The sequence below is a fragment of the Pelecanus crispus genome, chromosome 7, assembly GCF_030463565.1.
Source record: "Pelecanus crispus isolate bPelCri1 chromosome 7, bPelCri1.pri, whole genome shotgun sequence".
Lineage (NCBI taxonomy): Eukaryota > Metazoa > Chordata > Aves > Pelecaniformes > Pelecanidae > Pelecanus > Pelecanus crispus.
Genome location: NC_134649.1, coordinates 39,484,195 through 39,499,623, shown reverse-complemented (window position 1 = coordinate 39,499,623; position 15,429 = coordinate 39,484,195). Strand labels below are relative to the sequence as shown.

At 50.1% G+C, this 15,429-nt stretch overlaps 1 protein-coding gene across 2 annotated transcripts; it reads left to right on the top strand.

Moving 5' to 3' along the window:
• Positions 1-5,471: 5,471 nt before the first annotated feature.
• Positions 5,472-15,197, top strand: KLF15 (KLF transcription factor 15). 2 transcript variants are annotated; one of them, XM_009491027.2, is made up of 3 exons: positions 5,472-5,652; positions 7,740-8,847; positions 15,029-15,197. In XM_009491027.2, the coding sequence occupies exons 2-3, from the start codon at positions 7,805-7,807 to the stop codon at positions 15,195-15,197; spliced, it is 1,212 nt and encodes a 403-aa protein (XP_009489302.1). In that variant the 5' UTR covers positions 5,472-5,652; positions 7,740-7,804. The 2 variants fall into 2 exon arrangements, with proteins under 2 accessions (XP_009489302.1, XP_075570641.1); XM_075714526.1 differs by lacking the exon at positions 5,472-5,652 and adding an exon at positions 7,313-7,358.
• Positions 15,198-15,429: the final 232 nt, after the last annotated feature.

Genomic DNA, 15,429 nt, shown 5'->3' with positions numbered 1-15,429 from the left:
CTGGACTCACTTCCCAAGCACTGTGTGCTGCTTGCCTGCATTTTTAATATTATTTTCCAGGGAAATCTCAGGGGAAAATACAGAAGCTTTAGTTACACTTGCCTGATTATTTCCATTGCATTTCACCTCCCAGTGATCACTGTTGCCTTATATTGAATGGGTAAGATGCTCTGTAGGGTTCTTCAGATGTGGAAAAGCATCGTATCCCTCCTCCACCACACTGCGCAGCACGAGGGCTGGCGCCGGCACAAGGGAAGGTGGCTGGGCATCTCCTCCGGCAGCAGCACAGGTTTGGATCTGCTAGCCCACTGAAAACATCACATCTTTGTGTTGCTAGCTTCAGCAATGGCTAACAGCGCAGTCCTGTAGCTGTGTAGTGGGCAATGCACCCAGCCTTGAGTGGTACTTTTAGGGAAGTGGAAAGGTTGGGGGCCTAGTAAAATGGATGAAACTTGAGAAGCGGAACTGGGACACTCACCATTTTATTTCCATGTAACGTAAATATGGGATTTCACTGCCTCTCCAGCAGTTTAGAGAAAGTCAGGAACTACTGTAACTAAAATATAAAGAAACTGTCTTTTGCACGTGGAAAAACAAAATTTAGAGTAACCTCTAATGTGTCCCAATGCATATGCAGGTCATAATAATAATACAATTAAGATTGTAACTTTTGCTTGTTTTTATGGTAATAAAAATCATAGGGGAATTTGATATCTGTTCCGCCATCAATTCAAATTCCATTTAAGCCCATACTTGAGGGCTTGGGATTTTAACGGTATCTAAATCTCATGCCCTTTGCATTGCATAAAGCTAAACTTCACCAACTCAGGGAACAGGGTTTTTAATTAAGAGAAAACAGTAAAGCAAGGTTTGCCAAAAATCTATGTTGGTTAAAAATATTTAAGGCCAGCGTTTTTACCGACATAATGCTTTTTACATCAGTGAAGTTACCCTAATGCAGAATTTGGCCCTGATGTTTTTGTGTAAATATAGTATCTAGGAATTTGATGAGCATGTATTTATGCATTATTCATTGAGATAACGTGGAGAGGAAGAGCAAGGTCTGTGCATGAGAGCAGAGCCCGGAGCACCCCCAGGTCCTTCGGTGACACCCACCAGGTGAGGCAGCACCTGTGGGGTCACCTCTGCGCTGCTGCTGGGCCGTGTCTGCCGTGACTTGTTGAGGTTGAATGTCCTCTTGGGAAGAGACTGGTTTATGTTTGCCAAACCATGAATTGTGTTACTGGCAATTCTGAAGCAATGCAGGTGGAGGATATTTTTGCCAGTTTAAGGCCCTGGGCTGGAGTTGAAAAGAGAAAAAACTGCGGCTTGGTTCTGCCACAGATATTTGGTTTGACCCTCTGTGCCTCAGTTTCCCCCCAGAAAATCATCAAATGAGGATAATACTTAATTTTTCCTGCAGGTGAGCAATTTGCGGCCCTGAGGCCCACAGTCCTTCAGTGGGAGAGTGGGGATGGTGCTCCGTCCCATACAGCCCTCAAAAAGGCGCACAGACCTCTTGTCACAAGACTGCATTCTGGTATCTCGCACTGTGCCTTTGCAAGGATCTGAAAAATTGAATTTGAAAAACCACTGACTGAGCAGAAAAACTCACTATTGCTGCTGCAGCTCTCACCCCTGCATGCTGCCTCAGCTGGGCTTAACCTCTGCAGGAGTTAATCACAGATCCTGATCCATGCCGAACATTGCGTAACTATAGTGTGTGTATATATATAAAAATAATAATGTGTGTTTATAGTACAAGATGGTAATGACTGTAATAACACTGGGCAGGGTACCCCAAACCCAATACTTTCCAGCATGCTGCAAGTCACCCCATCAAGCTCCGGCGGGTGGGCAGGAAAGGGGCAGGCTGAGGCCATGGGACTTGCAGACCTCCGGGGACCTGCTGATCTCCAGGGGCTTGCACCCCTCCAGGAGCCTGTTCGTGCCTGGGGGCTCGCACCCTCCAGGGGCTCGCACCCCTCCAGGAGCCTGTTCATGCCCGGGGGCTCACACCCTCCAGGGGCTCGCACCCCTCCAGGGGCCTGTTCATGTCCGGGGGCTTGCACCCTCCAGGGGCTTGCACCCCTCCAGGAGCCTGTTCGTGTCTGGGGGCTCGCACCCCCCAGGGGCTCGCACCCGAGCCTGTTCGTGTCTGGGGGCTCGCACCCCCCAGGGGCTCGCACCCCTCCAGGAGCCTGTTTGTGTCCGGGGGCTTGCACCCCCCAGGGGCTCGCACCCCTCCAGGGGCCTGTTCATGTCTGGGGGCTCGCACCCTCCAGGAGCCTGTTCGTGTCTGGGGGCTCGCACCCTCCAGGAGCCTGTTCGTGTCCGGGGGCTCGCACCCCTCCAGGAGCCTGTTCATGTCTGGGGGCTCGCACCCTCCAGGAGCCTGTTTGTGTCTGGGGGCTCGCACCCTCCAGGAGCCTGTTTGTGTCCGGGGGCTCGCACCCCTCCAGGAGCCTGTTCATGTCTGGGGGCTCGCACCCTCCAGGAGCCTGTTTGTGTCTGGGGGCTTGCACCCTCCAGGAGCCTGTTCGTGTCCGGGGGCTTGCACCCCTCCAGGGGCTCGCACCCCTCCAGGAGCCTGTTCGTGTCCGGGGGCTCGCACCCCCCAGGGGCTCGCACCCCTCCAGGGGCCTGTTCATGTCTGGGGGCTCGCACCCCTCCAGGAGCCTGTTCGTGTCCGGGGGCTCGCACCCCTCCAGGGGCCTGTTCATGTCTGGGGGCTCGCACCCCGCCAGGAGCCTGTTCGTGCCCGGGGGCTCGCACCCTCCGGGGACTCGCACCCTTCCAGCCACTCGCCCCGGGCCAGGGCCTCGCACGCCGCGGGCCCCCGCACGCCTCGGGGGCTCGCCCATGCGCTGCCCCCCCGGGCCCCGCCCCGGGGGCCGGGCCGGGCCGGGCGGTGCCGCGGCTCCCATTGAGGCCGGTGTGGGCCCGGCCCCCGCCGCGGCGGGGCCAATGGGGGCGGCGGACGCGGTCGAGCCTCTCCCCGGCCTCCCCCGCCGCCGCCGGGCGCCCGTCCGGTGCGGGGATATAGTACTACGGAGCGGGGCCGCCCGCAGCCGCGCAGCCGCCTCCCGGGGGAGCTGCGCCCGCTGCCGCCGCTCCGCGCTCCCCTGCTCGCCGCCGGGGCTGCTGCTGGTTGCCCTGGGGTCTCCTGCGTTCTCTTGTTGCCTTTTTTTTTTTTAAATTTTGCATCCCTGTTGGGGTTTTATTTCGAGAATTATTTTTTGCTTTTTCTTCTTCTTTTTGTGGGTTGGTTTTTTTTTTTTTAATTATTATTATTTTCATTGTTGCTTTTGCGTTCTTCTGCTCGTTCTTGGCATTTTGACCCTCTCCCCGGCTTGCAGAGGAGTTCAGGTAAGGGTGTGCGCGGGGTTTGCGCGGGGTGTGCGCGGGTGCGCGTCCCGCCGGCGGTGCCCCTGCACCCCGCCGCCGCAGCACCGGTGGCCGGGGGGGGCCGGTGCTGTTTGTGCCGCTGCTGCCCCGTCACGGGGGGTGCAAGGCTACATCCCCCCCCCCCGGCGGTGCAGCAGGGGGGTGCCGGGCTGCGGCCAGGAGTGGGGGGCTATTTTCAGGCTGGAGCTGTATCGTGCCATGGCGTGACAGGCGGGGGGGGTGGGTTACTCCCGGTCATCGCGACCAGGAGACCACGGGAGGGGGGAGCCCGCGCCCCCAAAGCCTCCCGAAAAGGGATGGAGGGAGCAGGAAAACAATAAAAATAATTAACCCCCCCCAAACAACAGCACTCACCCCCGCCCCCCCCCCCCCCCCAACAACAAGCAAATGCTTTGCAGCCGTGGAAACCCGGCTGTGCTTGTGCTGCGGTGGGAATTGCCCCCCCCGGCCCGCTTTCACTGCCCACGCGTTATTTCGGGGCAGCGTTGGCCGCCGGTCAGCCCGGGGGTGCGCTCGGGGGGTGCACTCGGGGGGGGGGGGGTGCGCTGCCGCCAGCACCCGCCGCAGATAAAGCACTTCGTCTTGAGGAAGGCAAAGTTTGGGGGTGGAGGGGGGGGAGTTTCCAGAAAATAAGGCTTTAGGAACGTTTCTGCAGCTTCCCAGAGACAGTGGGGTTGGGGGGGGGGGGGGAAAAAAAAAACCTGGGGAGATCCTAAACAATGCCCCCCTCTTCCCCCCTGTGTCCGGGGAGCAGCGGCAGCCACCTTGCAGAAGGGATGAGAGCAAACGGGTTTCCTTCTGGCTGCTTTTTTTTTTTTAGGTTTCCAACCCCCCCCCCCCCCCCGCATTTCTATTTTAATTTCTTCTAAACGCTGGGCCTGGTTCACTGTCTGGTTTATGGCTCCGTCTGTGGAGCAGGAGTCAGCCTGAACAGATTTAAAATCTTCTAGGGAACAAGAGAAAACCCTAAAGAGATTAGTCCTAAACTAGAAAAAGCTGTAGCAGTCCACATAGGAAATGACTGTCAGTGTATCTGAGCCCATATGCTGCCAGGCTATCAGTTGCGCTGGACTGACTGTCCAGAAATGACAGGCTGGGAAATATGTTCCCGTGTTTCAGCAAGTTCCCAGGACTTAACATTTTAATGTTACTCTGACTCAGAATGTTCCTTCTCTGGATTCTGAGCATTTTTTTTTTTGGTCCTTTTTTTTTTTTTTTTTTTAGCTGGCAATTAGATGGACAGGTTTTAAACAGAACAACATGTTTTTGGCAGAAAGGACATCATAACAACCCAGGGAACTCTTAAAAGTTGGAGATCGTCGTGCTGCCGTGTGCTGTTGAACAGCTGCTGTATTTCACTCCAGAAGCGGCTGGGTTTCAGTGGCTCAGGCACTGAGGTCCCTCTATAGGTGCTTACATTTCCAACGTGTTTTCAGGGCTCCTAGAGATGAAATTGCTTTATGTAAACAGCATCATTAGTTTTCATAGCTTGTGTAGCCCTGCCTTTTTTTGTTTTTTAATGTTCTCATTTTGGCTGTGTCTTCAGGCAAAGTAGGGATGAAAGCCTTTTGGTTGTTAGTCTGGCCTTTAGGATAAAATATAGCCTGGGCCCGATCCTGCATTCCAGGCATTCCCCAAAATCTTCTTGGCTGCTCTGCAAGTTTTGAGAGTGCACAGAAAGCAGATCTGGCCTGTAATGTGCCTGGATCTATTTGCCTCTGACAGTCCCCTCTCTTCTTAAAATTACTCTGGTTACACCAAGTGACATTGCTCCTTGTCAAAAGAGATGGGTAAATAAATGTGCTGGCTATTTTCTGCTGTGGGATGTTGCTCACAGCAGTTGCTAGGAGTTTGTTGGGTTTTTTTTCCCTTCTTTTCAGCCCTTATTCAAATTAAGGTGTAGTTCTATTCCCAGTGAAATATAAGGATATTTTGATATGTGGCTTCTTATTCTCTCAGGCATTTAAAGGAAACCCTTTTAAAAAAAAAAAAAGTTCAACTTTACCAACTGCTTTTGGTGCACGCTCTTCCCCTGTATGCACAGAGCATGCCAGCTTTTCTTAGAAAAAAACCACGTTGCAGTCCAGATTTTCCTCACAGCACCATTATTCAGAAGTTCGAGCTGCAACAATGCAGACATAGGAGGGAGGATCAGAAACCATCTGAGGGCAAGTCCTCTTTTCTGCCCCACATTTCACAAGGCAGTCACCAGCTTTTGGTGCAAAATAGAAACAAGCTGCTTGGGTGAATTCTTACTGAAAGCCAGTACAAACTTCTCAGAAGCAGATTGTGTTTTCCGTTTCAAAACTGGGAATAGCTCAGCTCTGGGACTTCTGCTGGAGGAACTTTCTGTCAACACAGAGATTTAAAAAAAAAAAAAGTCCTGTGTGTTAGCAATAGTTCAGCTCTTCTGACTCTTCACTTTTACTATAAGAAATGATTATAGGCTAAGGTCACAAAACAGAGCCACTAACCTCTGTTTGAACTTCCTCGTGTTCGGCGCATGTGGGTATTTCATTATCAGTTCAGAGGCATAGCTGACTGACAGGCCATGCATACCAGGAAAATGTGCAATCTTACTTTTAAGTCTTTCTTTCAACCTGCCCCTACTTCCTCCATGTGTGTATGAAGGAGGAAGCTGTATCTTTAAGAAATATGGTTTTTCCCCCTCCTCGTTTCCTGTGAAATATTAATAGATGCTGCCAATGGGATGGAGCTCTTTAAGGGTGTTGTGTAAAACATCTTGCTCTGTGTTCACTGCAGCGCTGAGCACATAGACGCCTTTTGATTTTTCTCCAGAGAAAGCAAAGACAGGGTAAATTCTGGAGATCAGGCAGCAAGGATGCTCTGCAAGAGCAGTAACAACCATCCCCTTCCCTGCACAAAACTGGGAGCTATTGACTATTCATGGCAAAGCGTCCAAAGCGCAGCGGCAGAGCCTGTGGAAAATGACAGCGTGTAACAAGATTGACTGGCATTTCCTTCACGCTGGGTCACATGCCTCCTAATTCACACACACACAAAACCTCATAGGCTGATCAAATGACTTCTATCTCTGCAGTCCACATACCTTCCACAGAAAGAGTTGTTTTATTATGCACATGTACAGCTCTGTTTTCAATCAGTCACCTTGAGCGAATGATTGAGGGCCAGCGTTCGCTCCGTCCGGAGGTCTCTGCGTTTGCTCTCTAAGAGGCATAGTCTCTGTCCGTAAGCAATTTATTTTTTTCGTCTGGGCAGGGGGGAACCCAAATACGCAGATGCCCCTCCTGCCTTCCCCTCCCCAGAAACCTTTCTAGGAAGTTTGCTTTGCTTAACTGGAAAAGTGCAGGACGGTCACCACTGTTGGCAAGCGTTGCGGTGCGCTGCGCTAGGAAGGATGGATTTTGCCCTTGTGCCTCCGTGGGGTTGCAGCAGGGTTATGGCTCACGTGAGTAGGGGCTTGCAGGATGCTGCCCGCTTGCCGCCTTGACATGGGAGGGGAGACTGGGAGCGTGGCTGCCCACCATGGGTCATGGCGGATTGGGATGCCGGGGGTCCATATGAGCCCTCCCAGTTTACCAACTGGCACGAGGTTCAGACCACCTCGACCTCCGTACGCAGAGAGAGAGGAGTATGGAGTGCTGAGGTGAAACCAGCCACCAGCTGGCTTGCCAGGACATGGTAATTAGCTCAGTGCAGTGCCAGCCTTATTAAGGGCAGTGCAGGTGATGATGACGTTGGCACACTGATTCATTACATCTGGAGGGGAAAATCCGCCTAGTAAATGCTGAAGCACAGTAAATATTTTTGGCTCCTGACAGATTGATCCTTGCATTATGCTGATTAGCCTATATTTGTGGAACTGAGGAAGTTAAAAATAAGGTTGGTGGAAGCTACAAGATAAGGAAAGGATTTGCATTTTATGGCCACTAGCAATAAACTTCTTTTTCTATTTGGTTTTTTGGGTGGTAAAAATTTCAACACTTTATTTTTTCTCCCCATTCCCTTCTTTGGCTCCAGGTTTCACTGCTAAGTGAAAGCCCATAATTTATTTTCTCTTGCCAGTAATATTCTGGAAGGGAGCTGTAAATCTAGAGTGCACACAGTTGGGAAATGATTTCTGAAAGAATTCTTTTGCAAATACGTGGTGCAATCCTGCAAAATGCTTTGGCCCTGACAGTCCTTAGGGGGTAGTACAGACATATCAAAGCATGTAGCAGCATGTGTACTCAGTGAGACTGGATGCTTTGGACTTTCCTGTAAGCTAGAGGGCTTTACAAGCTTTAGTTCATGGAGATAAACGATTAAACCAACTTCTGACTGTTGCTGTTTTGTTTTCCTACACTCAGGCTCTCACCTGAACTTTTGCCGCCTGGTATATGCTGTTGGGATATCCATAAGAGATCGCCCAGGAATGGTGGATCACTTGCTGCCTACTGATGAATCCTTTTCATCTACAAGATCTTCTCTTGGATACTTTGGGGACATGACAGCAGGGGTGAGGTCCTACCAAATGCTGCCCTCTCCCCTGTCAGAAGATGATAGCGACTCGTCCAGCTTTTGTTCTTGTTCCAGCCCTGACTCCCAGGTTCTCAGCTCCAGCTATGGAAGCACGTCCAGTGCGGAAAGTCAGGACAGTATCTTAGACTACTTATTGTCCCAGGCATCTTTGGGGAACACCGCTGCATCATGGTGGGACAAAAGGAGACTTCAGCCGATAGTGAAAGAGGAGTACTTTAGGTTGCCTGAATTTGCTGTGGATATGGAAGACTCAGGACCATTTCAGCCCACGCTTGAGGAAATTGAGGAATTTCTGGAGGAGAACATGGAGCTGGAGCTCAAAGAAAGACCTAAAAGTGAGACCAAGGACTTGAGAGCTTGCAGTCAAGTTTCTGTTGCTTCGCTACAGCAAAAAGACCATATGTTACCCAGCACTAGTTTAAAAGAGAGTAAAAATGAACAGTTGAGCAGCTCAACGGAAGGTGGCCAAGCTTCAAATGGAGGAATGTCCTTGGAGAATGGGATACCGGTTATGCTCCAAATTCAGCCTGTACAGATCAAACAGGAGTCCAACACGAGCCCCAGTTCCCAAGGACCAGCACAAGAGAACATTAAAATTGCACAGCTCCTAGTCAACATCCAAGGACAGACATTTGCCCTTGTGCCTCAGATAGTTCAGTCATCCAATTTGAACTTGTCCTCTAAATTTGTCCGCATTGCTCCTGTCCCCATCGCCGCCAAGCCAATTGGGCCAGGAGGCATGATCCAGGGTCAGACTGGAATCATCATGGGTCAGAAATTTCAAAAGAACCCTGCAGCAGAACTCATTAAAATGCACAAATGTTCTTTTCCTGGTTGTACCAAGATGTACACGAAAAGCAGCCATTTGAAAGCCCACCTGAGGAGGCATACAGGAGAAAAGCCTTTTGCATGCACGTGGCCGGGTTGTGGATGGAGGTTAGTATTGGAGGTGCAGCACTGTCCTATCCCCCTTCCCCTTTTTGCTCACTTGACCTGACTTGCCGAGCAAGTAGGTTTGCACTCTGATTTATAAATGGGTTTTGTTCCCAAAACTTGTTCGGTTGGTTTGAGAATTAAGACCTTTTTCTTCCTGTTAGGTGATCCAGGGGCTTTGATAAACTAAATAGCAGAGCATCACCTGCTGGCACCAGCTGTTTAAGTGTCTTAAAAAAATAAAAGTAGTCCGTCGTAATTTGTATTTCATTCCAAGAGGGGGTCAGATAAGCTCGTTACTGCAGGCAATACCTTGCGTTCACATTGGTCTGGTTGCAACACACCAGCTGCTCAGCTGGTACCAGCTGAGGGCTGTAAGTGAACTGAATGGTTTAGGACAGAATCACTGTGCGTGGCTGTGTGTGGCTCCGACTGCATGGGGCTAAACGGGATCACTGAAGGGCTGTGATAAGCAAGTGTGGTTAAGAGCAGTATTCTGTGCAGTTGTGTAGAAAATGCATTCCATCCCACTCTTTCTGGAAGTGCTGGCAGTGACACTCTGGCATGCTCTGCATTTTATTCTCTGTGTTGATTCAGAAAAATGCGTGGGTGCCACTCAAAGTTGCAAAAAGCTGTCAGATGTAACAACATAACCAGAAGGCTGAGGTGGAGTTAAGCATTGCTTGAATGAAAGATTGCGGCTTTGATTGAGCAAAATGTTTTGCAGAGGGTATCTCTTGAATTTTTTTTTTTTTAATTTTTAATACTAGTTGAAACACTAAAACTTTGTTAAAAAAATTAACTTCTTATTTTAAGAAACTTTGATGGAAGCCTTCCTCCCTCTTTCCAATTAGCTGTATTACTAGCCTGCCTGCTGGCAAGTGTTAATATACAGCACCACAAATAATGATAGGAGAAAACAAAATCTTAACTCCCTTGTATTAAATTAAACAGGATTTCTTTCAAAGAATATCCTGCACAGCTTCAGCGAGCAATGTCTAATGAGGAAATGGGTTGTGATCATGGGGAACAGACGAGGTAAAAAGTAACAGGAGAGGGTTGTGTAAAAATGCAACTATGTGAGACACGCAGCAGTTAGAGATGGCTGGATTGGTTTGAGGGAAAAGGTCAGAATGGGGCTGAATCCTCTGCTCCCCAACTGGACCAGTTTGAAGTTTGCCTCTCGGAAGGACTGAGGAGATCAATGCAATTAATTTCTTTGGTGATTTTCTTTCCCGTTTCAGTTTATGGTGGCTCTACAAATTGGTGGTGATTTTCTTTCCTTTTGTACTGGTGGCACTCTTCATGAACCAGGCTCGGTGGCTTGCTGCTCAGGATGCACTGAAATTGAAGCCATGTTATTCAGCTGATTGGTCCCATAAGCTACGGGCTGGTTTGCTCCTGACCTGCAGTAGAGGCACTCGCTCCTTCTTACTTGGTTGCCAGAGTACGTGCGCGCAGGCAGCAGATGTACCTCCTGCCTGTGAACGTGCCTGTGGGTGTCATGTTGGCTCTCCTTGCGCTGGGATGTGAGCAAAACTCTCATTTTTGCGACAAATGCATGCGGCACGTGAGGGTTTGTCTGATCCACGACAAGATTTATACCAACGCTCCCAGTGACTTTCGTGGCTCAACATCAGGAGCCTGAAGTGTTGCCTGTAGGTGACCTTTTCCAGCTCTGTCTTACTACAGAGCTGGTGTTTCCTGGGCTGCAAAACCAAGGGGAACATTTAGGAAAAATATTAAGTGGTAAGGGATGGAGATTGAATTTACACTGGGGTGCCTGCCTTCTCCCAGCGTTACAGTGAAAGGTGTGGATCAAAAGCAGGATGCAGGTGTAAGGTGGGCCAAGAGAAGTGCAGGTCCTGCAATGGGAGCGCCCTGAACTTTCACTCTCAGCCAGCCACAACTTTTTAAAGATGAGGAGCCCAACAGGGATGAGAAATGAATCACCTTAGCTACAAGGAATGTGTGTCTTGTCCATGAACAGCTGCTGAAAGGGCTTTTCAAACTCCCTGTTGCTCTTTGTCTTGTTGCATTTCACAGCCCATGCTGGTACCCCTATCCCCAACAACCCCAACTTTGGAAGGGCTCTGCTCAGAGCGGGGAGGCTTATAGCCAGCAGGAGAGGCAGCACTTGGGGAGCTGCTTCCTGTGCTCACAGCAATCCTTAGCACCCGCCTGAGATTCCTGCGCATCCCCTACCCGCTGCTCCCACATCAATTGAGCACTGAATTGCTCAGTCCCCTTTCATCAATAAAGCATGTTTACCTTTTCCAGAAGTTCAATGAGAGCTGTGATCTCACATGACTTAAGTCAAATGCATCTGGACTCTCTGTTTGCTCCCAGTTTTATATCATCTCAAATGAATTTAAGCACTAAAACACTGCTGGGCTCTGCTTTCCCCCTCCTTTCCCTGCATTCTTGTGCTTGTGTATTTATTTTTTCACCAAAGACACTTAAGATCTGACCTCACTGAAGATAGCAATTTCAAAAACAAAACAAAGTGTTGCCTAGCACAAAGTAGCTGAGCTGGGGGGGGGAGGAGGGGTTAAAGCTTTCCCAGCTTTTTGGGCAGCCCTGCCAGGGTGAAGTTGCATGCTTAAACGCCCCGAGGTAGGGGTGTGCACACAGCAACCCCTTTTGCTAACCCCTAGGACAGTGGGAGAGCCCCAAGCACCTCCCTGGAGGAGGCTGAACCCTGCTTGCTTCCTTGGCACAGGGCAAGAGCTGTTTTCGGCAGGCTGCAGAGAGGCGTTCGTAAGTGGCCGGTAACCCGTTGCGTTCGATACCCCGCTGTACTGGTCGGCGCACTGATCCGTGCCATGCCAGTTTATACCTTTGGCACATGGCAGCCTCTGGTTAGTGCTGCTCCTCAGACAGCCCTGACCAAAAAGCTACGCTGCAGCGTGGGCCAGTCCCCAGCAGCCGTGTTATGGCGTGGAGCAGGAGAAGCTCTCGCTTTCTCTCCGCTGGCGCAGCAGCGTACAAAGCTGCCGTTGTTGTAAGGCCTGGGGGATTAGGCAATGGCGTTTAAATGCCCTGCCACATCGGCGGGCTGGAGGCGCTTCCCTGCAGCCGGCTCCGCAGGTGACAGCATGCAGTACAAGCTTTGCCTGGTTTGGTAGGGAGGGTTTAAAGGTGTGTAATGCGTGTGGCCGGGAGCGTGTATGGGAGCGGGTGAGCATGGGGAGGACCACATGTAGGACAGGTCAGGACAGGCGTCTCTCATTGGACTTTTTTGCTGGTGCCACACAAAGCGGTTTGCAGGTGCGCAGGAGGTGTGCTGGCTTACCGTAGCGGTGCTTTGGGGATGGGCAGGATGAATCTAGAGATTCCCCTCTTCTGTGGAGGAGACGCACAGCCTGAGTCAGTCCCAATGGCTGGTGGCCATGGTAGGGACCGTGGAGGCTGAAGCTGTTGACCTTTCTTGCTCTTGGAGCCGCATAGCAATGTATGGCCAGGAGACACAGGACATGTCCTACACATCAGGGAGCTCTAGGATTTGTCTTCAAGGGAGATGTAGTTACAGGTCCTTTGGGGTTCCACCAGATAGAAGGATGAAGGAAACTCTTCTAGTTGCTGTGGGATTGCCCAGATCCCCCCACCTTTCTTTTGAAGGAGGAATTCTTCTGGAAATGGAGATGACTTGGAATAGTGAGGTGTTCCTTGGGGGTACCTTTTTTTCTAGTTGGTTTTGGCATTCAACTGGGGATTATTTGCAGTTTTCTTGGGGTGATCTTGGTGCCAGAACATGCTGCAAATATCATTTCACTGCAGAGCCAGGCCACCAGATCCTCCCAGCTTCCTTGTCCTAACCTTTGCGTTGTTTTTTTGTAAACACACCGACAGCTTGAGGTTTATTTCTGTGGGCTCGGTAAGTTGATCTTTCCGTGACTGCTGGGGAACAGTATTGCAACATTCCTGCCTCTTCAGCTAAGGACATCATTATGAGGCAGAGTGTATTTTTATCGGATGAACTCATCCAAGCTCCCAGGGTATGAGCGGAGCTGCTCATTCCTGACATGCACCTCTTTTTCCCTCACCATCCATGCAATTCCCATCAAAATGCACTTGCAGAGCTCTTGTGCAGGATTAGCCATGTGCTACTGCACTTCTGCTGCAGATGGTCACCTTAATGGCCAGGGACATGGGACAAGGCAACCCAGCCACATCTGGTTTTACTCCTTTGGGTGATAAGCCTGTATATAAGAGGACGGGTCTTTGCAAAGGCGCTTTTCCCTCTCAGCTCCCTGTTCTCCCTGGACGTGGTTGCCACCACTGGCAACAGGTCCATTCCTTGTGCAGCACTGAGTCCCGCTGAGGCAGTCTGCATAGGCAACATCCTGCCCTGTCCGGAAAGATGCTTAGTCCCGGTCATTCATAGCTCTACAAGAGCATCCCTCCAGGGATGCGGCACTGGGACTAGCTCACTGCTAAGGACTCGGGAGAAATCCCTGGCCCTGCTGCTCCCAGGTCCAGACTGTGGTTTTGGGAAGCCATGGCTGGAAAGAGCAGGGGTGCTAGAGAAAGCAAACGTGCAAGTACTAGGGGTGAAGAGAAACCTCTGTTGTAGCCTTTATGAAGAAGATGCGTCCCAAACAAGGCACAGGTTCATGGCTCCATTAGGGCATCTGTCTTTTGCTCTTAATGGTGAATTCAACTCTTTCACCGTGAGGATACCAAAGCAAGGAGAGGGAGAAAAGGAAGGTGAAGGAATCTCCCTTAGAAATGACACTGGGAGAGATGTGGCCACACCATACCTCACCCACAGCAAGTGTCTGTGTCTGCTTTGTGCTGGGCTGAACACTCTCTGGATAGCATCACTGGACTGAAGAGCTGCGGGAACTAAAGAAACCATTCCCAGCTTTCCCAGTACCTGCACCTGGTTCCTCAACTGGCGGTGGGAGATCAGAGCTAATTAAAACCTTTATGTGGAACCTTATTTTTCTTCCATGAAGGACTTATTCATAGCAGCCCAGCAGTCCTGTTTTCCCCCTTTCATAAAAATAGCATATTCACTCTGTTGGTGATGTGATATTTTGCTCCAGAAGGGCACATCTTTCTACATGTTCTTTCCCCCATTTATTCAGCTAGTGCCCATGACTTCATTTATTTATTGTAAATAAACAGCTGATACCATTTCTTGCAATCTCTCTTTCTGTGCTGCTCTTTGTTACTGCTCTGGCAACAAAACACTTAAGTGCCCTTTGTCAGGCAGCAAATTTTTTGTACCCATCTGGACAGGGCTGTTTTAGTGTGACATTATTAATTAACCCTGTGGCTCCCAGTCATGTCCAAGATGGAAGTAGAGCCAGCTCTGCTGTTAAGACCAAAGGATTAGCTGATTTGAGTTCAGTAAAGCCTGCGGGATTCACAGTGGCTATTTGGGGATTTTTCTGTGGAGATGGAAGGTGGGAAATCCCTAAAATTAAAATGACTCTGGGAGACAATTTTGGTAATTAAAGGTTCTGTCTTGATTTCAATTTTCCCATGAAGTAACTGCTAATGGCCATTGGGGCCCACCTGGATTTTAGCTGTTACGATGTTGAGCATCTCTGATACTGAGATGTTAATGACTCTTTATTTAGCCTGCAGGAGCATGTGCAAAAGCCAATTTTTCAGCTGGATCTGATAAGCCATGTAGCTTCTGGGTAGCTGTGTCTGGCTGTCATCTGGGGTCCATCTCAAACTAGGTGCAATTACTGGATGTCCATTGTGCTCGTGTCAGTGGGAGCTTGGAGCAGACCTCACCTGCGGGATGTTGGTTGCTATCTCTGCTTGAGAAGGGTCCGTGCTTGGATTTGCAGGAGGGAGGTTGTGGGACAGGCTGTGGGACAGGCTTGGAAGGGGACTGGCAGAGGGATTAAGAGCAGCGCTGTTTTTCTTGAGCTGTACCCATGTTATTTGGTTTAGGGCAAGGCTGGTACAAATGTTGCCTCCATGCATTGCTCTGAGTCCAGAGTTGACATGGGATGAGGTTGATAATTGCATGTTTCCATCACTGCTGCCGACTGCTGGTTGGGACCAGACCAGCCCTGTTGTGTGTCCCTTTCAGTTCGCGTGTTCGGGCTTTGCTGCAAGCAGAGTCTCCCAGTGGCCTGAGGGGACCTTTTTTCCCCGCTGTGAGATACTTAGCAATGTAAAAAACCATTTATATGAAAAGGCTTCTCTTCTCTTGCAGGTTCTCCAGGTCAGATGAGCTATCCCGGCACAGGCGTTCCCACTCGGGGGTGAAACCCTATCAGTGTCCCGTCTGCGAGAAGAAGTTTGCTCGAAGTGACCACTTGTCCAAACACGTCAAGGTGCATCGGTTCCCACGAAGCAACCGCTCCGTCCGCTCTGTGAACTGATTGGTCCTGCTTTCCCCTTCCCTCCCAGCCATACTACAACAGCTGATGACAGCACTTTGCTCACTATATTTCTAGTGATAATTTATTTGTCTCCACAGAACAGTCAACGCTGTTACTTGATACCACCATGTCTGAGTGTCCCGTGTCCTTTAAAGATGATTTGAAAATGAAGTTCTTTTTGGGTCGGGGAGGGGGGTGCTTCTTCCTTTTTGTCTTTTTTTTTTTTTTTTTT